We start from the raw sequence: 15,713 nt of genomic DNA on the forward strand, positions 1-15,713 counted from the left end.
ATTTCTAGAAATACATAGTCTCCCAAACTGAACCTGGAAGAGATAAAAAACTTGAACAGACCAATAACAACTAAGGAAATTGAAGATGTAATCAAGACTCTCCCAGCAAACCAAAACCCAGGTCTGGACGGCTTCATGGGGGGAGTTTTGCCAAACATTCAAAGAAGAACTAACACCCATTCTCCTCAAACTATTCCAAAAAATTCAAGAAGACAGAAGACTTCCAAACTCGTTTTATGAGGCCAGCGTAATTCTAATTTCAAAACCAGATAAAGACACTACAAAGAAAGAAAAATACAGGCCAATATTCCTGATCAACATAGATGCCAAAATCCCTAACAAAATATTAGCAAGTTGGATTCAGCAATACATAAAAAAAAAAGTTTACCATGACCAAGTGGGATTCATCCCAGGGATGCAAGGATGGTATAATATTTGCAAATCAATAAGTGTGATACACTACATAAACAATGAAAGATAAAAACCATATGATCATATCAATAGACACTGAAAAAGCATTCAACAAAATCCAGCACCCATTTCTGATAAAAACGCTCAGCAATGCTGGAATAGAGGGATCATATCCCGACATAATAAAGGCCATATATGAAAAACCTACAGCCAACATCATACTCAATGAGCAAAAATTAAAGCATTTTCCTTAAGAACAAAACAAGACAGGAATGCCCACTTTCACCACTCTTATTAAACATAGTACTGGAAGTCTTAGCCACAGCAATTAGACATGGAGAAAAAAATAAAAGGGGTCCAAATTGGAAAGGAGGAAGTAAAACTGTCATTATTCGTAGATGACATGATAGTGTACATAGAAAACCCTAGCCCTGGTTGGTTTGGCTCAGCAGTTAGAGTGTTGGCCTGCAGACCAAAGAGTCCTGGGTTTGATTCCCGCCAAGGGCATGTACCTCATTTGTGGTTTGTCCCCCGCCCCGGTTGGGGTCATTGCAGGTAGCAACCAGTTGATGTGTCTCTCTCACATCTCTCTCTCTCTCTCCCTCCCCCTCCCATTTTGTCTGAAGATAAATGTAAAAAATATATATATATCCTCAGGTGAGGATTCAAAAAAAAAAAGGAAAACCCTAAAGACTTTATCAAAAACCTACTAGATTTAATAAACAAATTTGGCAAGGTAGCAGGATACAAAATTAACATTAAGAAATCGACGGCATTCTTACACACCAATAATGAGCTCACAGAAAGAGAAACTAAAAAAACAATCCCACTTACCAGTTGCACCAAAACAATTAAGATACCTAGAAATAAATTTAACCAAAGAAGTAAAGGACCTATTTGCAGAAAACTACAGGACATTGAAAAAAGAAATAGAGGAAGATATAAAAAAGTGGAAGCACATACCTTGTTCATAGATTGGAAGAATTAACATCATTAAAATGTCCATACTACCCAAAGCAATCTATAGATTCAATGCAACCCCCATCAAAATACCAATGACATATTTCACAGAACTAGAACAAATACTTCAAAAGTTCATACTTCAAAAAAACACCCTGAATAGCCACAGCAATCTTAGAAAAGGACAAAGTAGGAGGGATCACAGTACCAGATATCAGGTTATACTACAAAGCCATTGTAATCAAAACAGCCTGATACTGGCACAAGAACAGGCATATAGATCAATGGAACCAAAGAAAGAACCTAGAAATTGACCCAAGACATAATTCTCAATTTATATTTGACAAAGGTGGCAAGAGCATACAATGGAGTAAAGACAGCCTCTTTAATAAGTGGTGTTGGGAAATTTGGACAGCTACATGCCAAAAAAAAAAAAAAAGAAACTAGATCACCAACTTACGCCATACAAAGAATAAACTCAAAATGGATAAAAGACTTAAATTTGACTGGTGAATCCATAAAATTCCTAGAAGAAAATGTAGGCAACAAAGTTTCAGACATCATACGCAGTAGAATTTTCATTGATACAATGCCTAAGGCAAGAGAAACAAAGAAAAACTGAACACATGGGACTACATCAAACTAAAAAGCTTCGCACAGCAAAAGAAACAAACATCAAAATGGAAAGGGAACCCACTATATGGGAGAGCATAATCACCAACGATACATCAGATAAGGGGTTAATTTCCAAAATACATAGAGTGCTCATACAACTCAATGAAAGGAAGACAAAGAACCCAATTAAAAAATGGTCAGAGGACCTAAATAGATGCCTCTCCAAAAAGGACATACAAATGGCCAAAAGACATATGAAAAAATGCTCAGCATCACTAATCATCAAAGAGATGCAAATTAAAACAACTATAAGGTATCACCTCACACCTGTCAGAATGACCACCATCAACAAATCATCCAACAAGTGCTGGTGAGGGTGTGGAGAAAAGGGGACTCTAGTACACTGCTGGTGGGAATGCAGACTGGTACAGCCACTATGGAAAACAATATGGTGTTTCCTCAAAAAATTAAAAATTGATCTGGCCCTGGCCGTTTTGCTCAGTGGTTAGAGCATCGGCCTGCGGTCCAGAGAGACCCAGGTTCTGTTCCCGCTAAGGGCACATACCTCGGTTGCAGTTTGTCCCCGGCCCTGGTTGGGTCGTGCAGGTGGCGACCACTCGATGTGTCCCTTTCACATTGATGTTTCTCTCTCTCTTTCTCCCTCCCACTCTATCTGAATAAAAAATGAAAAAATGTCCTCTGGTGAGGATAAAAAAAAAATTGATCTGCCGTTGGACCCAGTGATCCCACTTCTAGGAACATATCCTAAGAAACCTGAAACACCAATCAGAAAGAACATATGTACCCCCATGTTCATAGCAGCACTATTTACAATTGCTAAGATCTGATGTCCATCAGTAGATGAGTGGATAAAAAAGCTGTGGTACATACACACAATGGAACACTAGGCAACAGTAAGAAAGAAAGATCTTGCATCCTTGAGAGGACATGGAAGGACCTGGAGAGCATTATGCTAAGCGAAATAAGCCAATCAGAGAAAGACAAATACCACATGATCTCACTTATTTGTGGAATATAATGAACAATACAAGCTGATGAACAAAATAGACCCAGAGACATAGAAAGGAGCACAGTTCAGACTGACAGACCTCAGAGGAGGAGGGCAGGGGGGATGGATGAGATAAACCAAAGAACTCATATGCATGTATGGGTAACCAATGGACACAGACAACAATGTTGGGGGTGGGGGCGGAAAGGAGAGGAGGGTGTCTAGGAGGAAAAAAGGAGAAACATCTGTAACAAAAATAAATTTTAAAAAATTTAAAAAATAAATTAAAAAGTAGGTTTACAGCTATTTGTATGGAAAATAATTTAAAAATAATAATAGAAGAATAAATTTTGTGTTTCCTGTATTCACAACTGTAAACCTACTTTTGCCCCACCCTGTATATGTACCACATCTTCTTGTGTTTTTTTTTATCCTCACCCGAAGACATTTTTCCATTTTTTGTTCAGAGAAACATCGACATGAAAGGGACACATCGAGTGGTCGCCACCCGCACGACCCAGGGGACAAACTGCAACCGAGTTACGTGCCCTTAGCGGGAACTAAACCCGGGTCTCTCTGGACCGCTGGCCGGCGCTCTAACCGCTGAGCCAAACCGGCTAGGGCTGTACCACATCTTCTTTATCCAATTGTCTATCAATGGACACTTATGTTATTTCTGTATCGTGACTATTGTAAATAATGCCGCAATGAACATAGGAATGCATGTATCTTTTCAAATCGATTTTTTGGATTTGGATAAATACCCAGAGTGGTATTTTTAATTTTTTGAGGAACCTTTATACAGTTTTTCATAGTGTTTGCACCAATTTACAATTTGCAATCCTACCAACAGTGCACAAGATTCCCTATTTTTTTCTTTTTTTAATCCTCACCAGATGATATTTTTTCATTGATTTTCAGACAGAGTGGGAGGGAGGGGAGAGAGAGAGAGAGAGAGAGAGAGAGAGAGAGAGAGAGAGAGAGAGAGAGAGAAACATCAATGCGAGAAAGACACATCGACTGGCTGCCTCCTTCACGACCCCGACCAGGACCGGGGACCAAACTGCAAATGAGGAGCCCTTGACCAGAATAGAACAAGCAACTCTTAGGTCCTCGGGCCTACACTCTAACCACTGAGCCAAACTGGTCTGGGTGGTTTCCTTGGTTTTTGATGATAGCCATTCTGACAGGTGTGAGGTGGTATCTCATGGTGGTTTTAATTTGCCTTTCTCCGATGATTAGTGACGTTGAGCATCTTTTCATATGTCTATTGGCCATCTGCAAGTCCTCTTTGGAGAAATGTTTTTTTGGCTTCTCTGCCCATTTTTAAATTGGATTGTTTGTCTTTTTGGAATTAAGTTGTGTGAATTCCTTATATATTTTGGATATTAACCCCTTATTGGATGTATCATTTGCAAATAATTTCTCCCATTCAGTGGGTTGTCTGTTAATTCTGTTGATGGTTTCCTTTGCTGTGCAAAACCTTTAGTTTGATGTAGTCCCGTTTGTTTACTTTTTTCTTTTGTTTCTCTTGCCCGAGGAGACACATCCCTGCAAAAGATTACTAAGAGCAATGTCAGAGAGTTTACAGCCTATGTTTTCTTCTAGGAGTTTGATGGTTATGGGTCTTACCTTTAAGTCTTAAACCATCTTGAGTTTATTCTTGTATAAGTGTAAGAAAGAGGTCTAGCATTATTTTTTTGCACGTATCTGTCAATTTTCCCAAATGCCATTTATTGAAGAGATTGTCTTTACCTCATTGTATATTTTTGTTTTCTTTGTCACATATTATTTGACTATATAGGTTTGGGTTTATTTCTGGATTCTGTATTCTGTTCCATTGATCTTTGTGTCCATTAAAAAAAATTTTTTTTCAGAGAAAAAGGAAGTGAGAGATAGAAATATTGATGTGAGAAACATCAATTGACTGCCTCCTGCATGCCCCCTACTGGGGATCAAGCCCACAACCCAGGTATGTGCCCAGACCAGGAATGGAACAGGGATGTCTCAGTCCATGGGACCACACTCAATCCATTGAGCCACACCAGCCAGGCTATGTGTCCATTTTTATGCCAGTACCATGCTGTTTCAATTACTATAGATTTGTAGTAGAGTTTGGTATCAAGTAGTGTGATACCTCCAACTTCGTTCTTCTTTCTCAAGATTGCTTTTGCTATTCAGGGTATTTTGTGGTTCCATATAAATTTTAGGATTATGTATTCTAGTTCTGTGACAAATGCCATTGGTATTTGATAGGGATTGCATTGAATCTATAGATTGCTTTGGGTAGTATGGACATTTTAATGTTAATTCTTTCTATCCATGAGTACGGTACATGCTTCCATTTATTTGTATCTTTTTCAATTTTTTCTTCAATGTCTTATCATTTTCTGAGTACAGGTTTTTTTTAACTCCTTGGTTAAATTCATTTCTAGGTATTTAAATTTTGTATTGATTGATTGGTTTTATTTTTTTAAATCCTCACCTGAGGATATTTTTCCATTTATCTTCAGACAGAGGAGGGAGAGAAAGGGGTGAGAGAGGGAGGAAGAGAGAGAGAGACATCAATATGAGAGAGACACATCGATTTTTTGCCTCCTGCATGACCCCAACCAGGGCCCGGGACCAAACCACAACCGAGGTATGTGCCCTTGGCCAGGATTGAACCCCTGAGTCTTTGGTCTGCGGGCCAGTGCTCTAACCACTGAACAAAACTGGCCAGGGCTGATTGATTGGTTTTAGAGAGAGAGAGACAGACATCAAATTGTTCCACTTATTCATGCATTCATTGGTTGATTCTTGTATGTTCCTTGATTCTTGTATGTTCCCACAACCTCGGCATATAGGCACAATAATAACTAACTGAGCTACCTGGCCAGGGCTCTAGGTTTATTTTGTTGTTTTTAATCCTCACCCAAGGATATTTTTCCATTTATCTTCAGATAGAGGAGGGAGGGAAGGAGAGAGAAGGGGGGAGGGAGCGAGGAAGGGAGAGAGAGGGAGAGAGAGAAACATCAATGTAAGAGAGACACATTGATTGGTTGCTTCCTGCATGACCCCGGACAGCCAGGGACGAACCGCAACCAAGGTACCTGCCCATGGCTGGAATCAAGCCTGAGACTCTTTGGTCTGCGGGCCAATGTTCTAACCACTGACAGCCAGGGCTGTTTTTGTTTTGTTTTGATTTTAGAGAGAGAGAAAGAGAGAATGGAGAGGGAGAGAGAAAGAGAAACATCAATGTGAGAGTGGAACTCTGATGGCTGCCTCCTGTATTCCTGCTACTGGGGATCGAACCTGCAACCCAGGTACATGCCCTTAACCAGGAATCTAACCAGAGACCCTTCAGCAGGGCCTGATGCTCTAATTGCTTAGCCAAACTAGCCAGGGCTAGGATTATTTTCTTAATTTCTCTGTCTGATAGTTTGTTATTGGTATTTAAAATGCAACCAATTTCTGAATATTAATTTTGTATCCTGCTACTTTACTGAATTCCTTAACCAGTTCTAATAGTTTTTTGGTGAACTTTTTAGTATAGTATGCAAATAATGACAGTTTTATGTCTTCCTTTCCAATTTGTATGCCTTTTATTTCTTTTTTTTTTTTTTTGTCTGATTGTATGGCTAAGACTTCCAATATTATGTTGAATAGAAGTGGTGAAAGTGGACATTCTTGTCTTGTTCCTGATATTAAGAAAAATGCTTTTGGAAGCCCAAGGCGGGTCCTCTCATGGGGACGTCCGACCCCCGACGACTCGTGGCAAAGCTAGTACCCTGTGTGGCCGTGGGCTGGCGCCATGGAGGCCTTCACCCGCTTCACCAACCAGACCCAGGGCCAGGACCAGCTCTTCAGAGCCACTCAATACACATGCATGTTGCTTAGATATTTGTTAGAGCCCAAAGCTGACAAAGAGGAGGTGGTAATGAAGCTCAAGAAACTGAGTCCAGTGTTATGTTAGCACTGGCCGCAGATGGTTCAGACTAGGCAATGTGGTATATGCTATGCTAGCCACTGAGCAGAGCATTCATGCCATGGACCTGGTGCCCCGCCTGTGCCTAACACTCGCCAACCTGAACCGTGTGGTTTATTTTATCTGTGACACTGTCCTCTGGGTGAGGAGCGTAGGGCTCACCTTGAACATTAACAAAAAGAAATGGCGAATGTGGGCCGCATGACATTACTACTATTCTCTCCTGCTGAGCCTGGTCAGGGATCTATATGAAATCTCCCTGCCGATGGAACAGGTCACACAGGACAGGGCAAAGAGGGAGAAGTTGTCATCCCAGGATCCTCTGGGGTACAGCCTGGCTGATGAGGAAACAGAATGGCTCCAGTCCTGTCTGCTGCCCTTGTTTCGATCTCTGAGGAAGCATCCTCTGGACCAGTTGGGAATCTATAAGTCCAACGCCGGCATCACCTGAAGCTGAAGACTCATACCTCTTAGTGGAGCGGGTATTTGCGTCGGGCACAGACCATGTTCACTGCGCTGAAGACTTGTTCACGAGAGCATTTAGTGGCCTGGCATGTGTGCAGAGGTCGGGCCAAAAATGGAGAAGAGAGAACGTGAAGATTTATATACAGTTTTTGGAGTGCTGGGGTGACTGATTTCTGAGTAGTTTCCCTTCATCTAACATGCATTGAGCCTCTCTTATGCACATAGTAGGAAGTTAGTGATTGCTGAATGAATAAAAATTGAAAGAAAAAAAAGAAAAATGCTTTTAGCTTTTCACCATTGACTATGATTTTAGCTGCGGGTTTGTCATATATGGCAGTGATTTTCAACTGGTGTGCGCAAGAATTTTTAAAACATGCAATACCTTACTATTTAGTCAGGGGCACGGACCTCTTTTCCCTTAGATTGTCAGATAGAAAAATGGCAACAGCCAACACAACAATAGCCATCTGGGGAGAATGAGTCAAAATTACAAATATTTTTTTAGTCAGATCAGCAAAAAATGTATGTTTTGGTATATCACATAATTTTAGTAGTTTATATGTGCCATGAGATAAAAAAGGTTGAAAATCGTTGATATGTGATCTTTATGTTGAGGTATGTTCCCTGGATTCCCACTTTGCTGAGGTTTTTTTTTGGTATGTGCTCCTAGCGGGAACTGAACCCGGGACTCTCTGGTCTGCAGGCCAACGCTCCAACGGCTGAGCCAAACCAGCCAGGGCCTTTGCTGAGTTTTTATCCTAAATGAATGCTGGATTTGTCAAATGCTTTTTCTGCATCTATTGATATGATCATGCTTTTATCCTTCATTTTGTTTATGTGGTGTTCATGTTAATAGACTTGTGGATACTGAACCAGTCTCGCATCCCAGGAATAAATCTCACTTGATTTTTTAATGTATTGCTGAATTCGGTTTGCTAATATTTTGTTAAGGATATTTGCATCTATGTTCATCAGTGATCTTGGCCTATAATTTTTTTGGTCATGTCTTTGTCTGGTTTTGGAATCAGGGGAATGCTGGCCTCATAAAATAAACTTGGGACCCTTCCCTCCTCTTCAGTTTTTTTTTTTAAATAGCTTGAGAAGTCTGGTGTTGATTTTTCTTTGAATGTTTGGCAAAATTCACATGTGAAGCCATCTGGTCCAGGACTTCTGTTTGTTGAGAGTTTTTTGGTCACTGATTTGATTTTGTTAGTAGCTATCAGTCTGTTCAAATTTTCTATTTCTTCTTGGTTCAAACTTAGAAGTTTGTATGGAATTTATTTATTTTTTCCAGGTTGTCCAATTGTTGGCATATAATTGTAGTATTTTCTTATAATCCTTTGTATTTCTGTGGTGTGTTTGTCACTTCTGTCACTTTCATTTCTGATTTTATTTGGGTTCTCTCTCTATTTCTTGACGAGTCTGATTAAAGTTTTATCAATTTTATTTGTTCAAGGAACCAGCTCTTGGTTTCATTGCTCTTTTGTATATTTTTAGACTCCATTTTGTTTATTTCCACTCTATCACTATTATTTCCTTCCTTCTACTCACTTTGGACATTTCATATAAATGGAATAGACTTCGTTCTTTTTCTAGTTCCTTTAGGTGTAAGATTAAGTTATTTAAGATTTTTTTTTGAGGTAGGCCTGAATTTCTGTCTTAGAATTGCTTTGGCTGTGTCCCATAGATTTTTGGGTCCTTGTGTTTTCATTGTCATCTGTCTCAGGTATCTTTTGATTTCTTCCTTAATCTCATTGTTAGCCCATGTATTGTTTAGTAGCATGTTATTTAGCCTTCATATGTTTGTGTTTTCCAGTTTCCTTCTTGTAATTGATTTCTTTTTTTAATCCTCACTCGAGGACATTTCTGCATAGAACAAGAGGGAGAGAGGAAGAGTGGGAAACATCAATGTGAGAGAGACACATAGACTGGTTGCCACCCACACGACCCTAAGCGGGGCAGGGGACAAACTGCAACTGAGGTACGTGCCCTTAGCAGGGACTGAACCCAGGACTCTGGTCAGTGGGCCGACACTCTAACCACTGAGCCAAACCGGCCGGGGCTGATTTCTAGTTTTATACTAGTGTGATCAGAGAAGATGCTTGGTATGATTTCAATCTTCTTAAACTTGAGACTTGTTTTGTGGACGACCATGTGGTCTATCCTGGAAAATGTTCCATGTGCACTTGAGAAGAATGTATATTCTGCTGCATTGGGGTGAAATGTTCTAAAATATCAAACAAATTTTGTGTCATTTAAGGCTGCTGTTTCCTTGTTGATTTTCTGTCTGGATGATAGTACTTCATTCTGTTTGATGGCTGAATAATATTTCATTGTATGGATATAACACTCTATGTTTACTCATTCTTCAGTTGATGGACATTTGGATTATTTCCCCGTTGGCTATGATGGATAATAATGCTATGAACATTTGTGTATAGATTGTGTGGACATACACTTTAAATTTTCTTGGGTTTATACCCAGGAGTGGAATTGCTAGATCATATGGTAACTCTATTTAACATTTGCCAGTTTTCCAAAGTGGCTCCACATTTTATAACCTCCCAGCAATATATGTTGTAATCTCTCTGAGTCCTTATCAACACTTGTTATTATCTGTTTTACTTTAGCCATCCTCATGGGGATAAAGTGGTTTCTCAGGATTTAATTTGCATTTGCTAATGATGTTGAGCATTTTTCATGTGCTTATTAGCCATTCATATATCTTCTTTGAAGAAATGGCATTCCAAATTCTTTGCCCATTTAATTGGGTTTTTTATTTTTGAATTGTAAGTTTTTATAAATTTTGGATGTAAGTCCCTAATCAGATGTATGATTTGTAAATGTTTTCTCCTATTCTGTTTTTTCATTTTCTTGAAGGTATTCTTTGAAGCACAAGTTTTTAACTTGGATACAGTCCAAGTTATCTAATTTTTCTTGTCACTTGTGCTTTTTGGTGTCCTAGGAAATTACTGCCTAACCCAGTCACAAAAATCTGTATGTTTTCTTCGGGGTTTTATAATTTTAGCTCTTACATTTAGGTCTATGATCCATTTTAATTAATTTGATCTGTGATCTGCTTGTCTATGGTGAGGTGGGGTCCAACTTCACTCTTTCATATGTGGATATCCAGTTGTCCCAGCGCCGTCTGGAGAAAAGCCTAGTCTGCAGTTACATTTCTTTATCTTGCCAAATTGTCCTCCAAAGAGGTTGCACTAGTGTGCACTCCACCCACAGGAGCCAAGTGCCCGTATCTGACTGAGCGCTGAAGGTTAGGAAAGGACACCGATAAACGAGCTCATCAAGGACATCACTGACGGGGAGGAGCAGGGGCAGGCTCGGAAGAGAGTGGGTTGAAGGAAGAGGCAATGTTTCTTGCAGAGGAAAATCCCAGGAGTAGGAATTCTGAGTGGGTGGGCCTGAACTGAAAGCCGTTCCACCCCTTCCCAGCTGTGTCACCTCGGGCAGCTAGCCAACCTACTTACCTCGGTTGCACCACATTAAACAAAGGCAGTGACCACATACCTTGAAGAGCTGATGTGAGGAGTAAATATCCCACCCCATGACAGGCCCTCAGTGATGGTAGCTATTGTGACATTCCTATGTGCTGTGTGGGGCCAAGATCACGTGATTGTAGGGGAGCATCACAGTGGGATAGTGTTGGAGTCATTTGGTGAGTGTGGGTTTTTCTTTTAAGCCTCACCTGAAGATATTTTTCCATTGAATTTTTTTTTTTTTTAATTTTAGATAGGGTAGAAGGGAGAGGGAAAGAGAGAGATATCAATGTGAGAGAGACATATCAACTGGTTGCCTCCCGCATGACCCTGACTGGGGCTCGGGATTGAACCCGCAACTCAGGTACGTGCCTCTTGACCGGAAATCGAACCTGTGACCCTTCGGTCCACCGACCAAGACTCTAACCGCTGAGCCAAACTGGCCAGGGCAAGTGTGAGATTTTTAATCTCTTGTGTAGAAACTTGGATCCAGTGGTATGTGTCACTGTCACCCAGAGCCAAGGCAGTACTTGAAGTCTTTGCTGTGACATGTTAAGAGGGGGAAAGGATGTGACTGAGACTGAACATGACAGCAAGACAAATCCTGAGTGACATGATGGAATGCAGTGCAGGGAGGCAGGTTTCAGCAAGCAAGCCCGTGGGGGCCCCACAAGGGCTGCCCTGTCCCCTTCTTCAGGAAACAGGGAGAGCCGTTTCCTCACGGAAAGGGGATTCTGTGCAATATCTAAGGAGCTGCCGCTCAAGCACCTTTGGTGTCGCGACCCAAGGCTCGGGAATAGAACCTGCTGGAAATGTATGCAAAACGGGTGGAGTAGAACCTGGACTTGTTTCTCCTCTTCTTGGCTTTAGTCTTCAGAGTGGCCGCTAAAAACCGAATGGAAACCTAAGATTTCCTTCCTCTCCTCTCTGTCCCCTGGGGAGACATGTCACATGGCGTCAAGCTTTTTCACATGGGCAGAGTGGTCCCAATGGGAGGGAGGCAGGGGCTTGGGGACGCTGTAGGAAGGACTCCCCAGCTCTCAGGAAAGATCTGTTCAAGACTGTGGAGGCCGCTCTGCAGCACATGAAATAAGGGGTTAACAACTGATGTGAGGTAACAGCTGCTTTTATTAAAATGAAATCAGAAGGGCAACAGGGACAGGAAGTTGGTAGATGTGGGGACAACAGAGACAGCAACAGAGACAAGACTGTACAGCTATCAAAACTGATGAAAGAGAAAAGGGAAAGACTGCTTTTAGTACCATATGAAGCTGAAATAATGAGGTCTTAAATATGAGTGGGGTGACTTTGAATGCAAGGTATAAAAGATTGGCATAAATATTAGTTTGACTAACGGAAATGAACTTTTTCTGAGCTCGCAAAGATGAAAATTAAAACCATGATCCAAAGTGTAATGCTGGGAGAGAATAGATACCCTAGTGATCCACATATGAAACAGAACATAAAAACAGGAATAGTATTTGAGGCTAACGGAGGGTCCGCTTGCTCGTGCCACTGTGGAGGGTAACAGTGCCACAGCTCCACTGGGTGTCACGGAGCGCGGTCTGCCCCTCCTGCATCAGAGCAGCAGATGGTCTGGGCTTCAGCAGGGCAGCAACACCCACTGCTGATGAAGAGGGAGTAGGGATAGGGAGCCTGCCCTGGCCTTGGGGTCTGCAGAGAGGGTAGAGAGAAATAAAGTTGCAAGTGCAGTGCATGTAATATTGGGGTGACCACAGAAGGGCAGCAGCCGACACAAGTGCAACTGCCTTCCCAGCCCGAAGGGCAGGGTCTACCCCGCCTAGGTTCATGCCCTATCATCTAGCTGGAAAACACGGCGTTTCTGGGACCTAAAAGTTGCACAGCCAGACTCAGGCAAGGCTAACTTTAGTCAGTTAGAGATCCTGCCTGTGATCAGGTAGACAGACAAACTCCTTCCAGCCAGGGAAGGGATGAAGGCTCCTTGAGCTTTTCCCAGTCCTGAGCTCTGGGTGTCTGCAGGGAAGCAAAGTAGTGAGTCAGTGTTAAGAAAAGCATTCAGTGAGATAAGGGCTTGGTTAGCGCCCACTGCCTCTGTCACTTCCGTAAGAATTTCTTGTTGAGAAGGAAGATGAGAAGGTTGACGTTGACCTTGGCCTTGTTGAAAAATTTCATGACAGCCACACCCTCATACTGGAGCTGCAGGAGGTCCTAGGAGAAAAGGAAGGGGCAGGGAGAAGAGTTTAAGGGTTCGTCACTGTGGCCCAGCCAGTCTATAAAACATCCTGGGGCCCTGGCCACTTTGGCTCAGCAGTTAGAGTGTCAGCCCACGGACCAAAGAGTCGTGGGTTCCTCTGGTCAAGGGCACGTACTTCGGTTGTGGTTCGATCCCCAGCCCTTGTTGGAGTTGTGCGGGAGGCAACCAGTCGGTGTGTCTCTCTCACATTGATGTTTTTCTCTCCCTCCCTCCCTCCCTTACTCTATCTGAAAATCAGTGGAAAAGTGTCCTTGGGTGAGGATTTAAAAAAAAAAAAAAACATCTTGGAGCCTTTTACAGTCATCCAGTAGCACTGGACACTGCAACCCCATTTCACAGATCAGGAAACCAAGGCCAAGGGAGAAGTACAATGACTTGACCAAATGTCAATTCAAGCAGAGTCAGGGCCTGAAACCAGTTTTCTCAATCAAAAGGCAAAACACGCCACTAGTGTGGCTCAGTGGATTGAGCATTGGTTTTGTCATGGACTGAGGTCCCTGTCTGATTCCCGGTCAGGGCACATGCCCAGGTTGCAGGCATGATCTCGGGGGGGGGGGGGGGGGGGCGTCGTGCAGGAGGCAGCCGATCGATGTTTCTCTCACATCAATGTTTCTATCTCTCTCTCCCTTCCTCTTTCTCTAAAAAATCAATAAAAACATATTAAAAACAAACAAGAAAAGGCAAAACAGCAGAGCAAAAAGATTTGAATTTAAAATCATTGCTCTCCTGAACGACCTGACTTAGGCCAGCTTCTTAACCTCTTAGCCTCACAGCCTGTGAAACAGGCGGAGTGCTTCAGCGCTGTGGAGAAGAGTCCACGAGATAACATGTCACGTCCCTGACTTGTCCTCGGGCTTCAAATATTCATCCTACTTCTGACATTGCCAGCCCACGCCATTCTCCTGATGATCTGCAAAGACCCGCACCCTTTCTTCAGGACCAGATGATACTAATTGGGTAGGGAACAGCTGATGTCATCTGAGATCGGCCTACTGTCATTAGGCTAGCACCTAAAGCCTGGCAGGTGCCTTGAGGGCTCATGAGTGTCCCCTCACCTGATAGTGAAGCTGAAATCGCTCCATGTCCACACCCAGGAATTTGGCATTTACTTCGAACTTTCCCGCCTCATCTCCAGGAGTGATGTCAAAGATCACATTTCTGAAGCTATCAGGAACAGGATTCAAAATGGAAACCATTGCCATTTTCAGGGTCATAGCCCCCTCTTCCACCCACTGCTCCTCACCCAGGCAGTGCCATGTGTCACCCAGTGCCCAGACTTCTTCTCTATCACTCCTAGGACCTAGCTCTGTCTCCTCCCAATTTTACTTCTGCTCACACCCCACATCTGTCTGCCTGGCCTCAATCAGATGCTGTCTCTTCTAGGAATCCTTCCCAGCGTCCTCTGCTGTGGGGTGTCTAGAACTGCGCCAGACTATGCCCACTGTCCTTAACCTTCTGCCTGGAGATGTCCTGTCTTCCCCATCACTCTAACAGCTCCTTCAAGACAGGGACCATGCTTCTTCTCCCCTCCTACTTGGGGCCCAGCCCAGGGCTCAACCCCCAAGTAATGGTACCGGAAGGACCTGCCATTCTGCCCTCCAAAGAAACATACTGAGAGGTGGGAAGATCTTCAATTTCCACCAAGACACCCTTCTCCAGGAGCTGGGCAGCAGTGTAATGAAGAGAGAGCTGCTTCTTCCCTTTCCCAGAACTCCTGATTAAAAAAAAGACCCCAGAGAATTAATCCAATAAACTCTCCAACACCAAAGACAGTGTACTTTCTGTGCTGGTAGGATGGAAATTAGACCCTGAGGGAGACTTTTCACTGATGGGAGACAAAGGAGGGGCTGCACCTGAGCCCAAGACTTTGCCGGGGAGATTCAAAGACCTGCGTTAGGAAGGGGCCGTGCTGTGCTGAAGATGCCCCTTTCCCAGGTGGTGGAGAGTGGGGCAAATGTTGCCATGGGCAGGGTGAGGTCACACGTGAAGAAGGCAGCACCTACTTGGAGCCAGGGGCCAGGTGACCCAAGCAGGCCCGGATGTACTGGCTGTAGTAGTCGCCCTGCTCCTCGTAGAAGGTGGTCTTAGTGCTGAGGCCTTGGAGTGTGGCCTGGAGCTTTACCAGCTCTGCCTTCCGCCACTGCCGGTGCCTCCGCTGGTTACGGATGTCCTGGGGTGGGGGACCAAGGGACGGGGAGTTGGCCCTTCCTGGTAGGAGAGCCTCAGGGCCTGACCCAGGCCCAAGAACAACTCACTGTGAGTACCTTCAGGAAGAGCAGGAAGAGGAAGATTTCAAGGCTGTTTTTCTAGGAGGAGGACAATCTCAAGGATGCCATCCCGAACCCTCAGAGAATGTCTTAGGACCTTCCCCACCGAGGAGTAACTGTTTCAAGGCTCTCTGAGTTTTAGTAAAAGAGAGTTGCAAGAATATCTCCTTTCCGTACTAATTATAAGACCTTTCTTTCAAATAGGACCCTCTGGATTTATTGGTCTTCCTCTGGCTGGCAACCATTTGGGGTGGGCACTTCTGAGGCAGAGGCCTGCCCTTGGGGTGCC

General features: G+C 43.1%; 1 protein-coding gene and 1 pseudogene across 1 annotated transcript in view; one reads left to right on the top strand and one right to left on the bottom strand.

Moving 5' to 3' along the window:
- The first annotated feature begins 6,788 nt into the window (after positions 1-6,788).
- LOC118637704 lies at positions 6,789-7,413 on the top strand (annotated as a pseudogene).
- A 5,569-nt stretch (positions 7,414-12,982) lies between these two features.
- IQGAP3 (IQ motif containing GTPase activating protein 3) overlaps positions 12,983-15,713 on the bottom strand; it is a 41,067-nt gene continuing 38,336 nt past the window's right edge. The window contains exons 34-37 of the mRNA XM_036272788.1: positions 15,161-15,327; positions 14,770-14,871; positions 14,213-14,321; positions 12,983-13,111 (exon numbers count right to left, since the gene is read on the bottom strand). Coding sequence (XP_036128681.1) covers positions 12,998-13,111; positions 14,213-14,321; positions 14,770-14,871; positions 15,161-15,327 — 492 coding nt within the window. The 3' untranslated portion in view covers positions 12,983-12,997. The remainder of the gene's footprint in view (positions 13,112-14,212; positions 14,322-14,769; positions 14,872-15,160; positions 15,328-15,713) is intronic.

The sequence above is a fragment of the Molossus molossus genome, unplaced genomic scaffold (genome assembly GCF_014108415.1).
Source record: "Molossus molossus isolate mMolMol1 unplaced genomic scaffold, mMolMol1.p scaffold_m16_p_20, whole genome shotgun sequence".
Taxonomy (NCBI): domain Eukaryota; kingdom Metazoa; phylum Chordata; class Mammalia; order Chiroptera; family Molossidae; genus Molossus; species Molossus molossus.